We start from the raw sequence: 15,603 nt of genomic DNA on the forward strand, positions 1-15,603 counted from the left end.
AAAAAAAAAAAAAAAAGAAAAAAACAAGGTGGAGGGGACTCCATGAAATATAAAAAACAACAATAATATAAATAATGACCATTTGAAAGAGAACCTACTCATTTGCAGTCTAACATTATTAGAAATGCTCTCTGTTCTTCAGCTCCTTAAGTCAAAAACTGTTATGGAAGACTTAAGCAACATGACTAGGTACAGTAGCCTTGCAGTTCTCTGTTAGTGCTAGCAAAGATTCTTTTTCAAAGTTCCACTGAGAGAAAGTCATAATATTAGAGACCTAGAATGTTCATCATGTGTGTTTTAATTTACTTTAAATATTGACAAATGTTTTCCAGTTGGTACTTTTTAATAAACTTACATAGGTAAATGATAATCTTTTTTCCTTGCTAGTGCTCTAATGTAGCTTAAGTGTTAAATGTCTGATATTTGGTGTCAGTCTCCCATTCATGTGTTAAAAGGATTCTTAAAGTTTTCTGTTTTAGTGATTATATATTTCATTTACTTCGAGATGAGTATATTTTAGAGGGTAGTCTGCTGGTTATAAAAAAATTAACCTAGGATTCTAGTAAACAAGTAAATGATGTGCTGAGAAATTACTCCAATTAAAGAGTATTAGAGGGCTGGAGAGATGGCTCAGAGGTTAAGAACACTGATTATTCTTCCAGAGGTCCTGAGTTCAATCCCCAGCAACCACATGGTGGCTCACAAACATCTGTAATAAGCATCCGATTCTGTCTTCTGGTGTGTCTGAAGACAGTGAAAGTATACTCACATATATGAAATAAATAAATAAATCTTTTTTAAAAAAGAGTATTAGAATATGTATTTTACCAAGATGAATAAATTGAACAAAATATATGACTTTTATTTTTAATATCAGCAGCTGGTGCTTTGAATGTAAATGTGAAAAAGGAGATATCTAGTCCAGCAAGACCTTGCTCTTTTGAAGAAGCCATGAAAGGTACCAAGTTGATTCTTCTCAAAAAGTGTGTGTTTGCCTTCTTATGTGTTTACTAGCAAAACCTTAGTGCTTTGTTTTCTCTGATCTAATGTGATACTTAGCAAGGTGTTTTCCAAATTATAAAATAAATATTTGTTTAACTTTACTGATGCAGAGACTTATTTTTCAACTTGGTATTTTCCTTCATTTTGCATATAGCTATACTTAAAAAAAAAAAAAAACATAATAGACCAGATGTGATGGTGCATATTTGTAATCCTAGCACTTGGGGGCAAGGGAATCATGAGTTCAAGATCACCAAGGGCTACATAGCAAGACCTTGTCTCAAAATAACAACTAATATGTTTGAGTAGAGGAGTTTGGTTTCTTCAGTTTCTTCAGTTTAACCCTTATGGGCCTTCAAGATGGCTCAGTGGATAACATACTTGCCACCAGTCTCCATGACCTGGGTTTAATCCTCAAAACACACATGAGGATTGTGGAAAAGGGAACCAGCTCCCACAAGTTGTTGACCTTCACATGTATCATGGCAATTGTTTACTCACACATACACACAAGATAAATATATAAATAGAAAAGAAAAAACAAAAACAAAGTAAAGCCCAAATCTCATAAAAGTAATGAGAATAAGTCATACAAAAAAAAGCAGAGATTATGGCGCTTCCTTCTTTAAAGGTTTATGCTTTTTACTGAGACCGAAGAGACTGAAATATGAACTGTAGGTGTTGGAAGAGTTACTTTGGGATCTAACCATTCCCTACCAATTTAAAAACAAAAAGAAAAACAAAACAGGGAAGACCAGGAGTGATAGATAGCACATTCCTACAGTGTCAGTGCTCTGGTATCTGAAACAGGAATTTCATGTGCTCAAGACCCATCTAGCCTTTATACTAAGACTGTCTCAAAAAACCCAAGTACCAAGAAGCAATAGTTACAAACCGACTTACGTTTGTTACAGTGTGGTAAGGCAGATGATCGTCCACAAATCCGGTGATGGTGCTTTTCTGCCTTTATCCACAAAGTTACAGATTACATAATGACACAGTTCTATAATCCACGAGTCAGTCTGCCTCCAGAAATGGTACCAGTGGATCCCAATGCATCATCCCTGTGCCATACCACTCGACAGCATGTTAGCCTTCTCTGCACTGATGATGCATGCAAGCTCAGCATTTCCTACTTTTACCCAGCCCTGCAGCAGCTAGCACTCCACCTAAGGACAGCATCAAAGCTAGGGATCTTACAGCTCTCTGCCTGCTCACAAAAGCCAGTCTGAGCCAACTAGAGCTGGCTGTGGAAGCCCACGCTGTTTTTTGGTTTTTCAAGACAGGGTTTCTCTGTGTAGCCCTGGCACTCACTCTAGACCAGGTTGGCCTTGAACTCAGAAATCCACCTGCCTCTGCCTCCCAAGTGCTGGGATTAAAGGCGTACACCACCACTGCCTAGTGGAAGCCCATGCTTTTAATGCCAGAACTTGTAAGGTAGAAGCAGGTGGATCTTTGGGAGTTACCTGGTCTACATAGTAAGTTCTAAGACAGCCATATTAAAAAACAAACAAACAAACAAACAAACACACACACACAAAAAAAAACAAATAGCTGGGCGGTGGTGGCGCATGCCTTTAATCCCAGCACTTGGGAGGCAGAGACAGGTGGATTTCTGAGTTCGAGGCCAGCCTGGTCTACAGGGTGAGTTCCAGGACAGCCAGAGCTACACAGAGAAACCCTGTCTCAGAAAAACAAAACAAAACAAAACAAATAAAAATGTCAACCCAGTGTCAGAAAACCAACCAGTTTGTCACACATACCCAGAAGTAGTGGAGGCAGCCTATGTAGATGATTCTCTACCCTAATAACACCAGCAGTGATAGATTAGAAAGCCTGCTGGCATTGTGAAACCAAAGAGACGTACAAGAGAAATGCTTTCTTCACTTCTCCAAAGACACCAATAGCCCAGGGAAGCACTTTCCACTAGGTAGGCAGCATCAAACACAGATCAGGTAGAGTTAAAAATAGCCAGACCAGCCGGGCAGTGGTGGTACACGCCTTTAATCCCAGCACTTGGGATACAGAGGCAGGCAGATTTCTGAGTTCGAGGCCAGCCTGGTCTACAGAGTGAGTTCCAGGACAGCCAGGGCTATACAGAGAAACCCTGTCTTGAAAATACCCCCAAAGAAAAAAAAAAGAAATAGCCAGACTAGATAACCCAAAATAGAACTAAGTTGTCATTGAAACTACAGTGTATTTAGGTAAGCCAGAACCTGTGCAACTTAAATAAGATGAGCATATTAAACGTGCTTAAATTTTAAGTTTTAAGTAGAACTCCATCTCCTAACACAAACTCCAATGTGGCTTTGAAATAGTTTTTAAATCATTTGTTATGTTAGGAACCAAGAAAAATTACAACTTGAATAAGAAAAGATAACTGATATGAATTGTTAAGAAAGGTGTTGGAACTGTCTAACAAAATGTTAGATCATAAAAATAATGCAACAGGTAATTCTAAATTTCTTAAAAGTTGAAACTAAAAAATAGAAATTTAGTAAAGAAAAAGGAGATTTTTTAAAAGAGATTTATTTATTTATTTTATGTATATGAGTATACTGTAGCTAGCTGTGTTCAAACACACCAGAAGAGGGCATCGGACCCCATTACAGGTGGTTGTGAGCTGGGAACGAACTCTCTGGAAGTGCTCTTAACCGCTGAGCCATCTGTTCAGCCTGGGAGATATTTTTAAAAGGACCAAATAGAGATTTTAAGACAGAAAACTACAGATTTTTTATTGTTCTTGCTAGTGATATTTTATTGAAACTCGGAAATTATATCTTCCAATTTATAGTGGAATCAAATAAAAAATCAGCAATAAAGGTAGAGACAGGAGGCTCTCTGTGAGGTTGAGGGCACTCTGGTCTAATAATGAATTCCAGAACTACATAGACCCTGTCTCAAGGAGTGAGGGGGCTGAAAAAAGAAATCAGTAATAGAATAGGAAAGTCTTCACATTAAGAGAAAGTTTTGGGCCTGGTGGTGGTGGCGGCGGCGGCACACGACTTTAATCCCAGCACTCAGAGAGTAGAGGCGGAAGGAAAGTTTTGAGCTGAGGATGTGGCTTGTTGTAAGCAAAGTGCTTGCTAACAAACAGCGTAAGGCCTTGTGTTGACTCTTCAACACTCATAAACAGGTGTGGTGCTGTACACCTGGAATCCCCGTGTTTGAAGAGGAAAGGCAAGCGTATCAGAAATTCAAGGTTCTCTTTGGCTTTGAGTTTAAGCCACCCTGGAAAACATGAGAGTCTGTCTCAAAGAAGAGTGCAGGTGGCTAGAGAGATGGCTAGTGGTTAAGAGCATTTGCTGCTCCTACAGAGGATCCAGTTCCCAGGGGTCCAATGCCCTCTCTTTCTCTAAACCTGCTAGTGGGGAGAACATTCATGCATAAAGTAAAAATAAATAAATATTTGTTAAAGAGAACAGAAATATCAAAAGGAAATTTAGAAATAAACTGAATAAAGATGAAAATAATGGCATTTGAAAGTTTGTGAAACACTAGGCATAGTGACATATGAACTGTAATGCTAACCCCCTAGAGGCTGAGAAAAGAAGAGGAATGTCTGAGACCAGCATGAGCCTATCTTAAGAGTCTGTGGTTCTTTCTGTAGTCTCAAAGTAATAAGAATTTGAGCCTCAAACTTCTACATCAGGCTTTAGTTGCCTGATCAGTTCACAGACTAGAAGAACAGTAGGCTCCATAAAGTACCAATGGCAAACTCAAGGAAAAGTTAAAAAGAAGAAAGAAAAAGAATCAAAGGGGGGGTGGGGACTGAGTGGAAAAGTAGTAATTGGCTCTCCTAGCTATAAATCAATAGCTATTGAAAATGGAGGTTGGTGAGGTAGAAAATGGTTTAGAAATGTACCACCTTGAATTGTTCAAGTTTCTAAAACACTGATTCAGAGAGCAAAATTTGTAAATTACTTTATATATTCTTGAATTCTTGCTGAGAAATACTTCAATAATCTCAGTCTTCAAAAGGTTGGAATGCTGGATTATGCCTGTGTTTAACCTCTTGGAGATTACCAATCTGTATGCTAAGTACTCTTAAGACATGATCCCTGTTGCATGGTGTATAACTCCAGACACTTAGATATGGCTTGTAGCTGATACAGCTGATAGCTGAACCAGTTCGTTTTATTACTTGACCTATAAGCTGTAGGTATTTCTTCAGTGGCAGGTGACCCTAGGTTTTATTCCCCAGCATGGTACCACATAAGTAAACCTGCCTTCATAGTCCATACCAAGAATCTTCAAGCCAATCACACTTGAGTAAAGGGAGGTTAGGTAGGAGTAAGGATGCAACAGTGGACTAGGATGCCTAGAATGCATTAAGCCCTGGGCTCAATAATTGTCTCTGCATATAACAGGCATAGTGGCCCACACATGTAATTCCAAGTGAAGACAGGAGGATTGAAACTTTGAGGTCATCCTCAGTTACATATCTAGTTTGAGGCCAGCATGGACTACTTGAGAGTTTCTCAGAAAATAGGGTAGGAGTGAATGTATCATGAGTTATAATCATGATATAATCTATCCAGAATAGACATTTGACCCAGGTATGGTGGTGTACTCTGAGCTCTTAGGGTTAAGATAGGAAAATGACAAGTTTGAGGTCAGCCTTGGCTGTATAGAGACTACTTCAAACAAATGAGCCAGAGTTAAACCATGGCGTATAGTAAACAGACTGTTTCTTACGGTTTACAACTTTTCTTTTTTATATGTGTAGCAATGAAAACGACTGGATGTAACGTAGATAAGGTAACTATCCTTCCTAATGCCCTGATCACTCCGCTCATATCAAGCAGTATGATTAAGACTGAAGATGTTACTCCAATGGAAGTAACATCAGAGAAAAGATCTTCCCCAATTTTTCAGGTGAGTTATGCAATGAATGCCCCATATTTATCTTACATAAGAAAAAATGCTATATCCCCCTTTCTTGACCCATTGGCAACTGTTTTCCATCAGATATGGTTAATGAATTTTGCTTTTCAGAGCAAATGTTTTATAGGTCAGTAAAATTGCTTACAAAATAATTTCAGGACACATTTTGGTAAGAGGAGGTATTCATTCCTATGAGATGAGGTGTATTTATAAAAGTACTACAAGTTGGTTTTGAGACTAAGGAATCAAAGATGTGAGATTAAGGCCAACCTGGGCTACAGAGAAAGACCCTGCCCCCAAAATTAATTGATTTAATTAAAAGCACCAATTTTAGCCTTTTCAGAGGTGGAAGCATTTTGATTACGGCTCCTTCTCTGCTATCTTCTTAATTCTCCTCTTCACTTGTTTCCCATTGCAGTGTTACTGATGATCCACAATATGGAAGTGTCTTGAACTTGGTTACACACAAATTATCAGATTAATTTCTCTTATTATTCTAATTTGGCTAAACATATCAATAACTGATTGTTCTGCTTGTTTGATTATCTTTACAATACTGAATGTCAGACATTGTCATAAAGAATCAGTCTTACACTGACTTCTGTTGATACGGTAGAGTAGAAAACTTATTCTGTGTATATCCTTAGAAATAATTTGTGGAGTAATATATGTGATTCTTTAATATTTATATGTACATATTGTTTGTGGCTTTTTATTTTTTAGACTACAAAGACAGTTGGATCAACCCAGCAAACTTTAGAAACTATTTCTAACATAGCGGGAAGTGCATCCTTTTCATCACCATCATCTTCCCACTTGCCTCCTGAAAATGAAACTCAGCAGCAGCTTCAGCCCAAGGGATACAACCCAGAGACCCTGACAACTATCCAAACACAGGACATCTCGCAGCCCGGGGCTTTTCCAGCAGTCTCTGCTTCTAGTCAGCTGCCCGGCAGCGATGTACTACTGCAGCAGGCAACACAGTTTCAGACAAGAGAAGCTCAGTCCAGAGACACAATACAATCAGATACAGTTGTTAACTTGTCACAGTTGACTGAGGCGCCACAGCAGCAGCAATCCCCACTACAAGAACAAGCACAGACATTACAGCAGCAGATACCATCAAATATTTTCCCATCACCAAACAGTGTGAGCCAGCTCCAGAGTACTATTCAGCAGCTGCAAGCGGGAAGTTTCACAGGCAGCGCTCCTGGTGGCACTAGTGGAAGCGTTGACCTGGTCCAGCAGGTTCTAGAGGCACAGCAACAGTTATCGTCTGTTCTGTTTTCTACTCCAGATGGTAATGAGAATGTTCAAGAACAGCTTAATGCAGACATTTTCCAAGTCAGTCAAATTCAAAATAGTGTGAGCCCTGGAATGTTTTCCTCGACAGAGTCTGCAGTTCACACCAGACCAGATAACTTACTACCTGGGAGGGCTGACAGCGTCCATCAACAGACTGAAAATACACTGTCTAATCAGCAGCAGCAGCAGCAGCAGCAGCAGCAACAGCAAGTGATGGAGTCATCAGCTGCAATGGTGATGGAGATGCAACAGAGCATTTGCCAAGCAGCTGCCCAGATTCAGTCAGAACTCTTTCCCTCAGCTGCTTCAGCAAATGGAAGCCTTCAGCAGTCTCCAGTTTACCAGCAGCCTTCTCATATGATGAGTGCACTGCCTACCAACGAAGACATGCAAATGCAGTGTGAGTTGTTCTCTTCTCCCCCTGCAGTTTCTGGAAATGAAACTTCCACAACCACCACACCACAGGTGACAACCCCTGGTTCTACCATGTTTCAGACAGCAAGTTCAGGAGATGGAGAAGAAACTGGAGCACAAGCAAAACAGATTCAGAACAGTGTCTTTCAGACAATGGTCCAAATGCAGCACAGTGGGGACAGCCAACCTCAAGTAAACCTCTTTTCATCTACAAAAAATATGATGAGTGTTCAGAATAATGGTACCCAGCAACAAGGGAATAGCTTGTTTCAGCAAGGGAGCGAGATGATGTCACTTCAGTCTGGGAACTTTTTGCAGCAGTCTTCTCATTCACAGGCTCAGCTCTTTCATCCTCCAAATCCTATTGCTGACGCTCAGAACCTTTCCCAGGAAACTCAAGGTTCAATCTTTCATAGTCCAAATGCTATTGTCCACAGTCAGACTTCCACAGCATCCTCTGAACAACTGCAGCCGTCAATGTTTCACTCTCAGAGTACCATCGCTGTATTACAGGGCTCTTCAGTTCCTCAAGACCAGCAGTCACCCAACATATTTCTTTCCCAAAGTTCTATCAATAATCTTCAAACTAACACAGTAGCCCAAGAAGAGCAGATTTCATTTTTTGCAGCCCAGAACTCAATTTCTCCACTTCAGTCAACATCCAACACTGAGCAGCAAGCTGCTTTTCAACAGCAGCCTCCAATCTCGCACATCCAGAGCCCTATTCTCCCCCAGGAACAGGCACAGCCCTCCCAGCAAGGTTTATTTCAGCCTCAGGTGGCCCTTGGCTCCCTTCCTCCTAATCCAATGCCTCAAAACCAGCAAGGCTCAATTTTCCAATCACAGCGCCCAATGGTTGGCATGCAGAGTAACTCTCCATCCCAGGAGCAGCAGCAGCAACAGCAGCAGCAGCAACAGCAGCAGCAGCAGCAGCAACAGAGCATTTTATTCAGTAATCAGAATGCCATGGCTACAATGGCCCCCCAGAAGCAGCCACCACCAAACATGATATTTAGCCCAAACCAGAACCCAATGGCTAGTCAGGAGCAGCAGAACCAGTCAATTTTTCACCAGCAAAGTAATATGGCCCCAATGAACCAAGAGCAGCAGCCCATGCAATTTCAGAATCAGCCTACAGTTTCCTCACTTCAGAACCCAGGTCCTACGCAATCTGAGTCCCCACAGACCTCCTTGTTCCATAGCTCTCCTCAGATCCAGTTGGTTCAAGGGTCACCTAATTCTCAAGAGCAGCAAGTTACACTCTTCCTCTCTCCAGCATCCATGTCTGCATTGCAAACCAGTATAAGCCAGCCAGACATGCAGCAGTCTCCTCTTTATTCCCCACAGAACAACATCCCTGGAATCCAAGGAAGCACTTCTTCACCCCAGCCACAGGCTACTTTATTTCACAACACTGCAGGAGGCACAATAAACCAAATACAAAATTCTCCTAGCTCATCTCAGCAGACTTCAGGAATGTTCTTATTTGGCATTCAAAATAGTAAGGAACTCAAATTTCTCAGTACTCATTTGAAATGTTCAGATCATTATCAGGAAGCACAGGCACAGTAGTGTCAAAGCAGAGTGGAATTCCACCAGCTAAAAACTGAAGCCTTGGACAAGTTATTTGACCTTTATAGGCATAAATTTAAAAATAATCATTTTAGACTGGTCATAATGGTACATGCCTGTAGTCCTAGCCCTTCAGAGGTGCAGGTAGGAGGGTCAGGGTTCAGAGTCATCTGTGGCTCTATAGTGGGTTTGAGGCCAGCCTAGGGTACATGAGGCCTTATCTCAGAAACAGAAACCAAAAAAAAAAAAGAAAAGAAAAAAAAGAAAGTTCTATACCTTACAAAGATGTTAAGAGGGTTAAATGAAAAGATATGTAAAAATGTATGTGCCATTTTATGACATTAATTTGAAAGGAAAATGAAGAACAAAAATATTATCTTAGCCAGTTAAGTTGTTTCTAAAGAGCTAGCCATCCATTTTTCATCTGTTATGTCAAGTAATTAAGTACTACTTTTATTTGTATGTATGCATTTATTTAGAGGTAAGGTCTCACTATTTAGTCATGGTTGTTCTGGAACTCACTGTGTAGATCAACTGGCCTTGAACTCACAAGGTTCATTTGCTGTACTTCCCAAATGCTGAGATTAAAGGTGCGCTCCACCATACCCAATTTCAATAGTACTTTTATATATGTTTATAGGAATCCCAAGATAGATTCCAGTGTTGTCCTGTGAAAACCATTTTGTTAGACTGTCAAGTACTTTAGTTTTAATGATGTAGATCAGCATAGCAATAAATTTCCCCTGGCAAGTAAAAAGTATTTTTTCAGAAATCTTAACTAATCAGCTGTTTCTGATTTTGTTCTCTTTTCAGATTGTAGTCAGCTTTTAACCTCTGGACCAGCTACATTGCCAGATCAGCTGATGGCCATAAATCAGCCAGGCCAACCACAAAATGAGGGCCAGTCTTCTGTGACAACACTTCTTTCTCAGCAAATGCCAGAGACTTCCCCACTGGCCTCCTCTGTGAACAGCAGTCAGAACATGGAAAAGATTGATTTGCTTGTTTCGTTGCAAAGCCAAGGGAACAATTTAACCGGCTCCTTTTAGTGAGATATGTAAGTATTGCATTTTGGTCTCTTAAATTTTATTCACAACAGACTTGGGTTAATAGCACTGTTTAGCCTTTATGGTTAATTAAAATAGGACTTTGACTTTGAGTAAATCACTCTGAATGATAGCTTAGATTAGGTAGGAAGTACAGGGCATTCCTTCTGGCTGAGAGTTTTTTTCCTTTAGAATAACAGAACATCAGGCTAGCATATAAGGCCCTAGATCCAATCATAGTAGTAAAGGAGAGCAAGCAAGAGAAAATTCTATAGAATAATAAACCTTATAATCTGGGACTATGAGGCTGGAAAGATGGCTCAGCAGTTAAAAGCATTGGCTGCTCTTCTGAAGGTCCTGAGTTTAATTCCCAGCAACCACATGGTGGCTCACAACCATCTGTAATGGGGATCTGATGCCCTCTTCTGGTGTGTCTGAACACAGCAACAGTGTAGTTAAATATAATAATAATAAATCTTTAAAACAGACAATAATAATCTGGGGCTATATCTTAGTTGGGTACTTGCCCAGCATATTTGACACCCTAGGTTCTGTACCCAGCACCACCAAAAAAGCAAGAAAGATTGAATATGATGAAGTTCCATACATAAGACAGTTGCAGCCATTCATGGTGACAGACACTTTACAAATTTTTTTTTCCCTAATGAGATACTGATTTTTGTTTCTTCAGAAATTCCATGAAGAAAGTAATGGTGATTCCAAGATGTCCTGAGAACTGTGGTTCCATGACGATTATTGAACTATTATGAAGAACTACATTTGAGTCCATGGATAGATTTCTTGGCTGTAAGAGTACACCCATGCTGCCTGTTGCAGTGATTTGCCACCAATGTGCTTTTTGTTTCTAATAACAGTGATGACTGAGAGTCTGTTGGATTTTCCAGCTGACAGAATTGTTGCTTTTGTCCTCTGTTTTTGACAGCAAGGCTGGGCCTCTCGGTTATTATTGCTATTAGGAAATCATATTTGTCATGTTTACTTCATTCTTACTTCTTCCCTGCATTATTTTAGTCAGGTAGTGGCTTAGGACAAAGTAAAGTTCAGTAATGAGTAAGGCTGTGCTTTTGTTGATGTGAAAAACATGGCTGTTGGCCAAAGTGAAGGAGTTTCTTTCAGTTTTCATGAAGAAGCTGAAGGAGTAATTTAGCTGTCTTAAGAACTCTGCAGATACGAGGACTCCTCACACACATAAGTAGATGACATGCTTGCAAAACTGGGTACAGCTGGTGTGTTACTGAGTCCATTTTTCAGAGAGATGTTAGTTCTCTGTATTTCTACTAAGGGATTTAGCCATAACTGCATAAAAATATTTTGTTCTATGAAAATGAAGGGGGTAATATATGATGCGTTACGTTCTCATATTCTCCTCCAGTAGCTTAAACTGACAGTACTTTGAGCCTGCTGTCTTCTTGCCCAGCGTTAGGCTAGTATTCCCTTCTTATGTGCATCACCTGTATTGTTGTCTGCATTTTTTTCTTTGTAGTTTTATTAATATTCTATTGGCTTTATGACCCTGTAGGAATTAGAGAAGGCAGCCACGTTGATCCAGTGACCTGGCAGTCAGCGGCACAAGCCAGGAATACTCTTTTAGGAGTTAATTGGGATTTGATTCCTGGGGAAAAACAATTCTCTTTTTTTCTTCCATGAACGGTGCTGTTCTGAAGTCTTCAAAAATTTCCCTCTGATGATAAATAGCAGTATACACTTTAATTTTACAAACAAGGCAAACAAACATTTCTCAAACTATTACTTCTCCCAAGCTGCAGTGACTGTGTGTCACCTCAGTGCTTTCCAGTGGACGTGGTCACTTAGGTGATGGTTCCCACAGCTGTGGGCTCTACAGGGTCATGTCACTGATTTGAAAGGAAGAGTTAACGTGCTGCATCTACAGAGAGCAAAAGTCACACACTCCAGAACTCGCATTTGTAGCATTAGTTGTAGAGTTTGGGTGTCCTTGCCACCTGTGGGGTGCCTGCTTCTCACTACCACCTACATCCAGACACATGCTTACGTCTCATTTATCTTTGGCATGTGGAAAGTGTCAACGTAGCGTTAGGCCATCGTGTATGCAGCTTCTGTATGTTGATATGTTTTGGTTTCCTGTTCAGTTCTTTTACTTTCTAAACTTAAAAATTAGCCAGTTCATGGATGTTGCCTTTTTCCTTAGTTTTCCTTTCATCTTTTCTCCCCCTCTCCTCCACATGCATTGAACTGTGTGGAGCTTGGTGTTGGATTAGTTTATATGGCCAGATCCCCCTTTGGGACTCTTCCTTTGTTATATGACTGTGGTTCTTGTCATTTGCTTTTTCTCTTTGTCCTTCTCCCTCTGCCCTGGCCCTTCCTTTCTCTCTCTGAGAGGCATTGGATTACGTTTTCAGTAGTACAGGCTTCTTGCCAATATGAAGGGAACTTCCAGAAAGAGACCTACTCTGGTCATTTAATTTTGAAAACAGTTTTCAATCGTTCAAGTTTTGGATGGTTTATATCTAATGTGTGTTTCATTTTTTTGGAAAGCTATATTTTATATTTAGGAAATGGTATACTATTTTGCTATTTGTACTAAGTGAGTACATTGGCATAAATATAGAAATTTATATATATATATATATATACATATATAAACTATTCTTTTTTGCCACACATTTTTGTGGTAAATTTGTGAGTTTGTCTGATGTTCTACCACAACGTGGCGTCTGATAACAGTGAGGGGGGTTTGTTATGTCTTTCTTGAGTATTTAAGCACCTTTTGAAGCAAATGGCCTGTTTATCTGTAGCCATTCCATCAGGCAGTTCCTCGATGTTACTAGGGAGCTGAAGGCGATTTACTGTGTGTTTGCTGGATCTTTCACTCAGCAAGATATTAAAGAGCAAGGAAATTCATTTGAGGCAGTATGTCAAATGGTGTTTGACAAGAATGAGCCACTCTGTCTTTGTTCACTATATATTTAATATTTTATTATTGTTGTTGTTATTAATTGGCTTTCTGTATCCTATGCCTTTTATTTATAAAGACACTAAAAAAAACCATGTTTGTAATTTTAATAACATTTCCCCATCTTTTAATATCCAGAGCTACTTTATAAATTCTCTAAACCAAAAGTATTTCCTCAATATCTCCTTTCTCCCCCAGTTCCTATAGGGAAAAATCACCCAACATAGTTTGGGATCACAAGAAGAGTCAGCCACACAATTCAGTGCTTCAGTTTTAAAAAGTAAAATGGACACTAGATGTTGTCTGGAGCATCACAAAAAGCAGACGAAGCAGAGTTAGGAAGAATGGAAGTCAAAGTTTAAAACCACATTTACTTCTGAGTTTTCTGAATTATTTTGTGAGATCATGTAGAAGACTCAGGAAATCTGTTTGTTCACCAAGATCAAGTTAGAATGTTTGACACTACCGTGCCGTGGATGACATGGCAGCAAGAAGCCTGGCTTGTGTGGTGACTTCTGGTCGTTCTGTACTAGCAGCTCATCCTTATAAAATGCTGATTGGCAATGCCAAGTCACCGGGACCAATTTCTGTTTTATAATGTTTAAGTTTAGACCAGAACATCATAGAAACCCCCATTTTCAGTCTCAACACTTCTGTGGTTATTTATAAAGGGCTGTGCTATGCTACCATATTCCTGCTCGAATATGATGAAGTTTGTTTGTTTTCTTATGTTGTTAAATGTTCCTTGCCCCTAAAGGTCCATGTTAAGGACAATGTTCTAAATATATGATTTGGTTACAAAAAGTATTTGTCTTCTTATTGAAGAGTTAGCTCAGTGGTTGATATTTGTGCTAAGAATGCAGCTTCCCAGTTACTGTTACAAGTTACAGCTGCCAATGGGAAGACTCAATAAGCCAGCAAAGGCCTTGGAAATCATGATTTATTAAATTTATATCTGGCAGAAGGACCTAAATAAACTGTGAACTACATTTTATTCCTTTGTTACATTTGGCTCTTGCTTTCAGCAATTCACAGAAATGCTTGGAGCGCTCTCTCGCTCTCTTTTTCTTTCTCTGTCTCTCCTTCCTTTCCTCCCTCCCTCCCTCTCTCTTTCTCTCATCTCCTTCTTTCCCTCTTTCCCTCCCTTCCTCTGTGTGTGTGTGTGTGTGTGTGTGTGTGTGTGTGTGTGTGTGTGTGTGTACAGGCATGATCGTGTGCAAGTTACTCTTTCTTGTCATTTCACACCAAGGAGAAGACATTAGAAACTTTGTTCCTAAGCATTGCTGTGGGCTTTTCTAATTATAGCATCATGTTGCTATTTGGTATTTAGCCAGTGTAGACCTTGGGTATTTACCCAAGTGTTTAAAGGGCTTTTATTAACAGAAGCAGTATTAACAAGAGGCCTCTTTCCCTCCCTCCCATTCTCCCATCCTTCCTTGCCCTCTCTTTGTATAATATTGTGAGTTATAGTTTATAATTGCATTATAGTAGATTTATTGCCTATCAGAATTTTGACTAATTTACCCACAAAAAATAGAAGGAAGAAATTGTGCATATGTCCCTTCAGAATGAAAGGGATAATTCCTTTTGATCTTTTTGAATATTTGTTTTTATTTTTTCAGCAAGGTTGTACTATGCTACCCAAGTCCTGGGCCTACTGGTATGAAGCACCTTACCTGGACCCCCCCCCCTTTTTTTTTCTGGTTTTTCGAGACAGAGTTTCTCTATATAGCCCTGGCTGTCCTGGAACTCACTGTGTAGACCAGGCTGGCCTCGAACTCAGAAATCCACCTGCCTCTGCCTCCCAAGTGCTGGGATTAAAGGCATGTGCCACCACCTCCTGGCTTCTTCTTCTTCTTCTTCTTTTTTTTTTTTTAATTATTTTTGTATTTTTTCTGTACACCAGAAGAGGGCATTGGATCCCATTTCAAATGGTTGTGAGCCACCATGTGGTTGCTGGGAATTGAACTCAGGACCTCTGGAAAAGCAGTCAGTTCTCTTAACCACTGAGCCATCTCTTTGGCCCCTGAATAATTCTTAAACTCAGCAGAGTTAAACTTATTCACAGCAGTTAGCTTGAGAATTTTTTCATTTTCCTAGTAAAATTTTTTGTTACCCCTATTTCCTAATTTTTAATTAGTTGAAAGTTATAGGAGACCTTGTGGCTTTACTTTGTATCTCTAGCACAGGCTCTATCTCTACCAACATGGCCACTTTATATCTGGGTGCTTTGGGTTACCTGGAAGGGCTCAGTGAAAGAGAAAAACTAATTCAGTAGATATATTAGAGAAGTAACCTAGGCCTTGGGGTGTGGCTCAGAGGTAGAGAGTTTACATAACAGGTACAAGGCCCTGAATTTGATTCTCAGCACCACCAAAAGAGAGGGGGGGAGAGGAAGGGAGAGAGAGAGAGAGAGAGAGAGAG

General features: G+C 39.9%; 1 protein-coding gene across 9 annotated transcripts in view; it reads left to right on the forward strand.

Moving 5' to 3' along the window:
* Window positions 1-14,597, forward strand: part of Nfat5 (nuclear factor of activated T cells 5) — a 79,664-nt gene extending 65,067 nt beyond the window's left edge. For 5 of the 9 annotated variants that reach the window (XM_031341340.1, XM_031341342.1, XM_031341344.1 and 2 more), the window contains 5 exons: window positions 878-958; window positions 5,732-5,880; window positions 6,613-9,109; window positions 9,994-10,237; window positions 10,918-14,597. In XM_031341340.1, the coding sequence (XP_031197200.1) occupies window positions 878-958; window positions 5,732-5,880; window positions 6,613-9,109; window positions 9,994-10,229 (2,963 nt within the window). In that variant the 3' untranslated portion in view covers window positions 10,230-10,237; window positions 10,918-14,597. The remainder of the gene's footprint in view (window positions 1-877; window positions 959-5,731; window positions 5,881-6,612; window positions 9,110-9,993; window positions 10,238-10,917) is intronic. The other 4 variants (XM_031341336.1, XM_031341339.1, XM_031341338.1 and 1 more) reach the window with 2 other exon arrangements.
* The last annotated feature ends 1,006 nt before the right edge of the window (window positions 14,598-15,603 follow it).

This window comes from Mastomys coucha, unplaced genomic scaffold (assembly GCF_008632895.1).
Source record: "Mastomys coucha isolate ucsf_1 unplaced genomic scaffold, UCSF_Mcou_1 pScaffold22, whole genome shotgun sequence".
NCBI classification, from domain to species: domain Eukaryota; kingdom Metazoa; phylum Chordata; class Mammalia; order Rodentia; family Muridae; genus Mastomys; species Mastomys coucha.